This window comes from Heptranchias perlo, chromosome 9 (assembly GCF_035084215.1).
Source record: "Heptranchias perlo isolate sHepPer1 chromosome 9, sHepPer1.hap1, whole genome shotgun sequence".
In the NCBI taxonomy this organism is placed as follows: Eukaryota; Metazoa; Chordata; class Chondrichthyes; order Hexanchiformes; family Hexanchidae; genus Heptranchias; species Heptranchias perlo.
This window is the reverse complement of record NC_090333.1, coordinates 36,070,795-36,080,398: the sequence shown is the minus strand read 5'-3', so window position 1 is coordinate 36,080,398 and position 9,604 is coordinate 36,070,795. Positions and strand designations below refer to the sequence as shown.

General features: G+C 39.6%; 1 protein-coding gene across 1 annotated transcript; it reads left to right on the top strand.

The window, feature by feature from the left end:
• Positions 1-757: 757 nt before the first annotated feature.
• Positions 758-9,292, top strand: LOC137324992 (uncharacterized). The gene is made up of 2 exons (XM_067989688.1): positions 758-1,491; positions 8,560-9,292. The coding sequence occupies exons 1-2, from the start codon at positions 1,113-1,115 to the stop codon at positions 8,724-8,726; spliced, it is 546 nt and encodes a 181-aa protein (XP_067845789.1). The 5' UTR covers positions 758-1,112; the 3' UTR covers positions 8,727-9,292.
• Positions 9,293-9,604: the final 312 nt, after the last annotated feature.

Here is a 9,604-nt window from a genome sequence, read left to right as displayed (position 1 = left end):
TCCTGCCTCTTTAAGCTTTATATTTGTATGAGAAATTGCACATGATGAGTGTGAGTGGAAAGTGATTTGCTACACTGATTGGGATTCTATACTTTGATCTGTAACTACAAATCCCAGACTGGTTTGAGGCAGATAGCTGGAGTTTGGGTCCCAGCCAGACAGAACCCTGTTTACATTAGCTCCTGTCTGGCTGGAATTTTAAATGCATCAATACATACACGTGCAGAGTTGTCCCCCTGAAGTTAGAAATGTAAATGTTTATAGAATGGAGGGGAGAATCCCCATTCTCTAAACATTTAGATGGGGTTAAGGCAGGTTTCCAAAGTGACCTGGTTTGACATTGCACTGGATTTACACGACATGCGGTGTTCAATCCAAATGGCGTAAGACTCAGGGAGACTCATTCTTCGTGGCCCGAGTCAGGTCAGACTCTGACTCCGCATTCACACTGCCAGTTCGGGATCAGTGCGGAAATCACTTCGCATTGATGCTAAACTGGCAGTGTGAATGGAATTCATTGCTTTCACCTTGATCGCCTCTTGAATCTGACTACTTCTGAGTCCTCCTGGGAAGTGCCATCAGCAGCAAAGTCTGGGTGGAAGTAATTACCTCTCCAGCCTGTTCTTTTGTGTTATTTGTCTCTATTTGAGGCTTAAGATCTAAACATTGTCAGTCTGAAACCCAAACTCGTTCTAAACACTGAATGAGATCAGCATCAAAACAAATACAAAGGCGCCCCTCACTGGGAGGACACCGACTGACGCTGAACATCTCCTCCCCACGCCACCAACAGTGACAAGTGCCCTCACACACGTAAACGCACAGCTATCTCCTTATCCCTCCGTGTAAACTCATTCCATAGACTCCTATCCCTGGCTGATACTAATCCGTTTGAAGAAGACAGTCAGCGTTCAGCAACATCCAGTCAGTCACACCCTGGTCACACAGCCGGAGAGCGGCTCTCCAGCCAATACAGACCCAAACTCTTGCTGCCCGATTAGACCGTGCTGGAGATATTGGGGAGTGAGAATCTGCCAGAGCCTTTCAACTGCAACAACTTGCATTTCATCCAACAATTCCAGCCTACTTCACTTCCACACGTCCATGGCAATATGATCCTGTGCAACGGGACAGCGGTCAAAGACTGGATCACTTTTCTTTCTCGGATTTTACCCGTTGTGAACAAGACAGCAAATTTGGTGCAAAAAACTGTGGAGACGACGACGTCGGTGGTGAGTGTGCTGGGTCCGGGAGAGGGCGATTATAACCCAGCTGTGAATGCTACCAACTCCACCGGTGGGATGGAGCATCTGTTCCAATATTCTTTCTCCGACAACGAATTACTGTACAAGGAATACAAACCTCCGTCTCGGGATGCCATCCCTTTGCCAAAGGCTGTGCTTTACCTGTTGATGGCAGCGTTGGTGGTGGTGGCTGTGGCTTATGCTATTGTTGGGCACCTCATCAAGGACCTTGTCCATGACTTTGTGGGTGAGTAGTTGGATTCATCAATGACTAATTAAAACGGCATAATGTATATCTTGTTCCCAACATTAAAAGTTTATGAGGGAACTTAATCAAATTCGATTCTTTTCTGTTTTTTAACACCCATCCAAACTAACCGGACGGATAATTATATTCGAAGCCACAGTTAAAAATCATAGACCCACAATCGTGACTATTTTCTCAGTAATCTCCCCTTCTATTATCTCAATAATGGTTTCTGAATGCTCTCAACAGTTTACTTATAACTAAAAGGTCGCAATAACAAAAAGGAGACTATGAATTACATCTACTGACAACTTAAACGCTGAAATCCTTAAGGTATAATCCTTTAATATAAATTCATTTTAGTTTTTCACATCTTTGCCCTTCGAATTAAACAGCACATAGCTCTTGTACTCAAAATCCGATGGCTGTGTGGTTGGATGCTGAGATACTTCCTTGGCTTTGTGTTCATTGTTGCATTTGCCCGTTATATAGCATTGTTATATAGCACCTAAACGGACATGGATTCTTTGTTGTCTTTGATCACGCACCTTAGGTCAAACCCCGTTTTATTTCATTAACATATCTTCGTTGCTTAAAAGCTTGCACAGAATAACAAATATATAATCAAAGTCAGACCAATTTAGAAACAGGTGATTTATTAAAAGAAACCTGGATACACACCCATCAAACTGAAATAAAGATAAAATATAATTTACAAAACCAGGAACCTGTAATCATAGTAAAACAATGCAGCATTTAAACAGCATAAAATTAAAAGGGGTCAACTTTATAATTAAATATATAGTATAAGCTCCTCCCCCCAACAATACAGACAACACAATGTTATTTCACCCACAAACATTTGCCTTGTCTAGCTGGGTATGAAGGCAATGCTTGGGCTGCTTGTTTTGATCGGTTTAACTATCTAAATCAGAAATCTAAATTCTAGAACAGTAGCGTCGACACGATTTTAAAACGCAAAGCAGAAAAGAGACACCGAGTTAAGTACTAGTCATATTGTAATAGCTTTTTACAAGTCAAAGAAGCTAAGAGTTAATATTAATCTACATTCTACATTTCAGATTATTCCCAATGAATTTCCTCTAAACGGGAGTTGGTGCCATTTGGGGAAGTGTTATTTTTGTCAAATTAACGTCAACTATCAACACAAAATAAGGTTTTTAAACTCCGTTGTGTTTCTTGACACAAATGATGTAGTCGCATTGACAGAGTAAAAGAGACTTGCCAAACACTTTCACCTGTAACATATCCATTTAAAGGTACTAGCAGTGTAGCATACAATTCGAATATTTTTTTATTTTATAGTCAATTATTGATAATGTAGGTGTGGCTAACTTATTGAGTCAAATTATTTTTTCCAACAGCTGAGTCTGCTATTTTAAAACAGTTTTGAGTTAAGAAGAATAGCTTTTTTCTTAAGATTTTTTTTTTGTGGTGAAATTCATCCAACTTTATCAGAGTTTGTTTGCTGTAATTTCAAAGTTACCATAAGATACCTAGTCTTAGAAACCCAAATACTGGCCCATTTTGCCATTAAAAAGTGGAGCACTTTCATTAATCATTATATCAACTCATAATGCACTCACCTCCGAACAGTCTATGTCTGTTAAAATAATTTCTTAAAGTCAGTAGGCAGCTGAAGGATGAGATTGTGTGTTATATATTTGTAGGATTACAGTATTAAAAACAGCTGTAAATTCCCCTGACCTGGAATGGTGAGTAGGAGAGATGCTTTACTCTTCTCCATTGTTTGATAGAGACTTTTTAAAAAAAAGCTGGTAGGCACCAGTCACTAACTTATTGTGTATAAAATCAGTCAAGCCTTCAGGGAAAAACTATATAACATGCGTGAACATAAACTGATGCCTCAAATATAGATCGCTCCTGTTTTGGTAGTTTAGCCAATGTTAGATTTCCTTTATTTCATCTATAATACCATATCCAGGATGTTTGGCAAGGTTCTGTAAAGTGAAGCAGGATGTTATGGAGTGAGAGAATTCATTTTGAAATGTAAATACTTGGGAATGATTACAAGGCAGAGATCTCACTGAGAAGTTCAAATGGTTTCTTTTTAAATTATGCTGCATGGAATTTTTCTTTAAAGTGGGGCATTTAAGTTTGGGTCCTTTTGCCAGTGAGAGGTATTATGGTGGACATTAATGACCAGTGCAATCCACTTAGTTAACAGGATGTCAACTATTACAAAATAGCTAGTGTGACATAATCACTGCAAAATGACCAAGTGATAATCTGCAGATGATTAGCAAAGAAAAAATGATTCAAACCTGAGTCTTCCTTAGCTTCTCACTGGTTTTCAATAGCACTCTGTGATTCAGTGTCTACTAATGTGCAGTCACAGCTGTTACTTAGGTAAACATGGTAGCCAATTAGCACACAGACAGTAAATGGGATGAATGACTAGATAATCTGTTTTTTTTGGAGATGTATCAATAGAATATTTTACATTTCTTTACCTCTACCTGACTAGGCAGATAGGACCTGCTTTTAACATGTCAACCAAAAGATGGCAACTCCCTTAGTACTGCATTGAAATGTCAACCTAGATAATGTGCTTATGTCCATACAAAAGTCATTCCTTATGATAAGCAATGCTTTAATCTAATCAGTTTTAAATGGAATTCATTGCATTCACTGATAAGTCATGTTCTAAGTCATCTTGAATAGGTCATGTTGTCTTGAAAATTAAATAATAACGATGACGGTAATGATATCAACAATAATAATTCCTGCAGGTATTGGAGGTGAGGAATGGAAGTTATTGTGGAGACATGTAATGCGTTTGAAACACTGTGATTTTATTTTAAAGATACTCTAAAATGGGTATAAAGTTTGCAAATTGTTTCATTAATGAAACAAAAGAGAGAAACTACTGATCTCTACCGAAATATATAAATTTGGAGAAAGCTGACACTTTTGTAAATCAAATAAAATATTTGTATATTGCAACCTAAAAAAAATAACAAAAGCATATCAACAGCTTGTAGAAAGACCACGTAATTCCACCTCTGCAGCTTTGCCCACCTTTGCTCTTATGCCGCTGAAATAGTCACCCATGCCTTCATTATCTTCAGGCCGGACTTCTCCAATGCTCTCCATCGGACTCCTGAGCTTTTTTTTTATTCGTTCACGGGATGTGGGCGTCGCTGGCAAGGCCGGCATTTATTGCCCATCCCTAATTGCCCTTGAGAAGGTGGTGGTGAGCCGCCTTCTTGAACCGCTGCAGTCCGTGTGGTGACGGTTCTCCCACAGTGCTGTTAGGAAGGGAGTTCCAGGATTTTGACCCAGCGACAATGAAGGAACGGCGATATATTTCCAAGTCGGGATGGTGTGTGACTTGGAGGGGAACGTGCAGGTGGTGTTGTTCCCATGCGCCTGCTGCCCTTGTCCTTCTAGGTGGTAGAGGTCGCGGGTTTGGGAGGTGCTGTCGAAGAAGCCTTGGCGAGTTGCTGCAGTGCATCCTGTGGATGGTGCACTGCAGCTCCATCTACCTAAGCTCCAGCTGATCCAAAATTCCCTGCTAAACTGCCCACAACTTATCCTCTACCAAGTCATGCTTCCCCATCACCTTTGTCCTAGCCAACCTCAATTGGCTGCCCTCTCCCCACTGTCTTGAATTCAAAATCCTCATTTATAAATCCCTTTACATCCTTGCACTACCTTGTCTCTGCAATCAGTTCCATGTATCTATTATTCTCGAGATAATCAATCTCACGTATTAGCTTGGCTCAGTGGTAGCCTCAGATTCAGAAAGCTGTGGGTTCAAGCCCCATTCTAGGAACTTGAGCATTGAGCGAATGCTGCTTTGTTGGATGTGCCAATTTTGGATGAAACATTAAACTGAGGCCCCATCTGCCTGTTCTACAATAACAACAACTCGCATTTATCTAACGCCTTTAAAGTAGTAAAACGTCTCAAGGTGCTTCACAGGAGCATTATCAAACAAAATTTGACACTGAGTCACATAACAAGATATTAGGACAGGTGACCAAAAGCTTGGTCAAAGAGGTAGGTTTTCAGGAGCGTCTTAAAGGATGAGAGAAATAGAGAGGCGGAGAGGTTTAGGGAGGGAATTCCAGAGCTTCGGTCCTAGGCAGCTGAAGGCACGGGCTGTCAATGGTGGAGTGATCAAAATCGGTGATGCGCAAGAGGCCAGAATTGGAGGAGTGCAGAGATCTAGCTGGTTGGTAGGACTGGAGGAGATTACAGAGATAGGGAGCAGCAAGGCCATGGACAGCTCTGAAGACAAGGATGAGAACTTTAAAATTGAGACATTGCCGGACTGGGAGCCAATGTAGGTCAACAATCACACGGGCGATGGGTGAATGGGACTTGGTGCGGGTTGAGGATACGGGCAGCAGAGTTTTCGATGAACTGAAGTTTATGGAGGGTGGAAGAAGGGAGGCCGGCCAGGAGAGCATAGTCAGGTGGATGTCTAAGATCCATAGCACTACTCAAAAAAGAACAGGTTCTTGTATCAACCAAAACTGGTTGTCATGTTTTGGGGTTTCTTGATGATTTTTTTCTTCACCTTTGAGTTACGTTTAGGTGTTGCATTTTAAAATAAAGTGAATTTGCACAGATTTAAAAATAAAATACCCCTGACAGGTCGCAGGCATTGAGATATTTATTACAGCCAGGTGAGCCTGTTTGTGGAATGTCACAACTGATACAATGACGGTTAATTGTCTCATTAGCCCATTAGCCTGGATGGCACCCATTTATTTTGAGAACAGCATGAGATGTTCTCTTTAAACCCGCACCTGTTTTATTGACAGGTCTGCTGGTGAATCGCTGACTAGGGAGGAAGTCAGTGTCACACCCCACCTCCCCTCCCTTCCAGGGAAAGGGGGCACATGGGCAGTCAGATTTTAATAAACAACTGCGAATTGTAGGCCTGGGGCCCACAACTGAAAGTTAAATTCCTGGAGGTTAGTTTTTGGAAGTAGATATTTAGAAAGAATGTTAGAATGCAATAAACAAGTATGCCAGCCCACAAAAGGGTCACAGCGTTTGGTTTATTATTGTTGCTTATTTTTCGAGGAGAGAAGTGAGATTGAGTGGAGTAAATGGAATTTGCTTTGACTGTTGCTCTGTATATTCAGTTGCTATCTGAGAAATAAAGCAGCTGAACAATTTGTATCTAGTGTAGTCTCATCAAAAGTTGGAGAAGTTTAGATCTGAAGTTTAGGAGTCCTATTGTTACACCCAAGGATTACGCTATTGTATAATTAGGTATTGCACATTACAGCACCACCCCTGAACTTAAGCTGTTTGGACTGTCTACAGGAGTGAACATCATTACTGTAACCAAGAATATTGATGGCAGAACTGAAACTTATAACACTAGTCATTTATCTCTTTGCAGTCTGTGGGATCTTGCTGTGTACAAATTGGCTGCTATGGATGTCCACATTTCAACAGTGACTACACTTCAACATAATTCGTTAGCTGTAAAATGCTTTGAAAGAAAGAACTTGAATTTTTTAATGCCTTTCATGACCCCAGGATGTCCCAAAATACTTCACAGGCAATGAAGTACTTTTGATGTGTAGTCACTGTTAACATGTAGGGAAACACAGAGCTTACTATCCTCCCACCCAGCAGTGGAGCGAGATAAGAAATAGTGAAAGGGGAAAAAGGGGAGAGAGAGAGAGAGACAGAAAGAGACAGACAGTAAGGGGGAGAAAGGTAGAAGAGTGGAGTGAGAGCAAAGGAGGTAGAGAAAAGAGAGGCGGAGAGAGAGTGAGATGGAGAATTGTGGTAGAAGAAAAGAGAGAGAGAAAAGGAGAGAAGCAGAAAAGAGTGCATGTGTGAGTATGCCAGAAAGGAGAGAGAATGAACCATAAAAGGAGATAATTTGAGTCAAAGGAGTGAACCATAGCAAATTGTGACATTGAACTCAATAAATCTAATAATTTGCAGTGTGGCACCAGATTAAAATGACCATGAAAGGTGCTGGATTGTCGTAAAGACCCAACTAATTCACTGATGGAACCTATCACCCTACTGGTCAGGCCTATACATGACTCAACTCTCACACCACATGGTTGACTCTTAAAGTATCCCTTATGCTCTATTTAATTGGTCCCATATTTATTATTCTCCATGTAATGAGATATAGGTATCTATTATTCTCACTGTATTCAGTTTTACCCATCTGCTATCTCCAACTAATCAGTCCCTCCTATCTGTTATTCCTATTTATCTGTTATTCTCTGTAATCAGTCCCATGCATTTTTTATGTTCCATGTAATCAGTCCCACACATCTGTCATATTCCATGTAATGAGTCCTACGTATCTGTTATTCTCTGTATAATCAAACCAATCCATTGGCTATAATCCATCTAATTAGTTCCATGCATCTATTATCCTTTGTGCAATCAGCTCTACAGATGTTATTCTATGCAATTATTGCTACGTATATGTCATTTTCCATGTAATTGCTGCCACATTATCTATCATTATTCTTTCTGTTAACTATGCTACACTAAATTGAAATTAATATTTGGATGGGGAAATAGAAAATTTTAAGATATATTCAAATGTATAAAATGAACCTTACAGGAAAATGTACCCTGTTAGTTGACTTTAGAAATTGTTAAATAAAAGGCTGAACAATTTATAAATGTTATTTTCTGGATCTGTTTGATTTCCTCCCATGTCCCTGCTAATATCTGTTTAGCATTTCTTCAGGTGTAACATGTCATCTGGAAAATGGTAATTCATTAATCTTCTAATCTAGATGATAATTAGGCGCAGGAGAATGAATTGATCTTGTGTCAGTTAGTTAGTAATTCCTGTTATATAACTGTTGTCATATTAGGTATTGCAGTTACTGTAAATGGATGTCTCCTACTGAGTACTAAATATTTCCATTCTACTAGTGTAGAAGAGCAATGGTGGGTAAGAAACTCGTTTCCCTTAGTAACATGCACAACCTGGGGTTTAAGGGTGTTGTCAATCAGAGACACTGTCCTTTTAATCTTCTTTCTGTTTTCCATATTGTACAAAACTCTGTTTTACAGATTGGATATTTGGACCTGCTCCAGATGACAGCAGCAATAAGAGCGATCTGAAATGCATTTCCAGTAGCTTGAATGAAGTAGATAGCCAGCGCCAGGGAGGAGGTGAAAAACCAGATGAACTGGTGATTTTCATAGAAGATCATTTATATTTACCTCAAGAGACATGAAAATGAATGGCCTTCAGACATGGGAACACGAGGACATATGAATACAAGATTCCCTTCTTTAATTAACTAAAAGCTAAGGATGAACTGAATCCAGCTTTCTCTCTCTCTCTCTCTCTCACACGCACACACACACACACACACACACAGAATAAAGTTGAATATGAGAAAGAGAAGAGAAGGAAAATGTTGCCAATTTCTGCATAACTTTCGTAAGAGTGGTTATTGTTTGAGTGATAGCACCTCTAGCTTTGGACTTAATTAAGGACATCTTTTTATATGCAAGCATCTTTTTGTTGTTGCTGCTTCTCCCCCCTCCATGTGATATATAGGTAATGTAATTTCTTTCCACAATTATTAAGGGGAATACTTCTGGGGACATTCCATTTGGGGGTCTGATGTCCCTTTAAAATATCATCTGAAATGAACTTTACACAATTTATTGATCGCTATTTAAAAATATTTGAATTAGAATGTTACTTCACAGAGAGATGAAACGTGCTGTAATATTTTTGATTGCATCATTTTGTGGGATTTTTTAATATTTCAGGTTTCAGCTGAATTATTTTTGAAATAAAAATGCCTAGAAAGTGTCCTTGACTTAATTTTTTTTCTGAAGATTGTCAACATAAAATATACTGTTACTGGATATACTGTACACGTGGCCACTGCATTATACTGTCTTCAAATTCCTAGTTGGGCGATCATTTGAAAAACGTACTTTTCCTTCGTAGCATTACTTATTTTGATGTGCGCCCCTAGACATCAAGTGGCATTTGTGCAAAATCATACACCCATCTTGCTGTAAAATGCTAGGTTGCAGTCAGATTGTAATGGCAATATGGACGTGACAACCATCTATAGCTCAATTTTAGATTAGT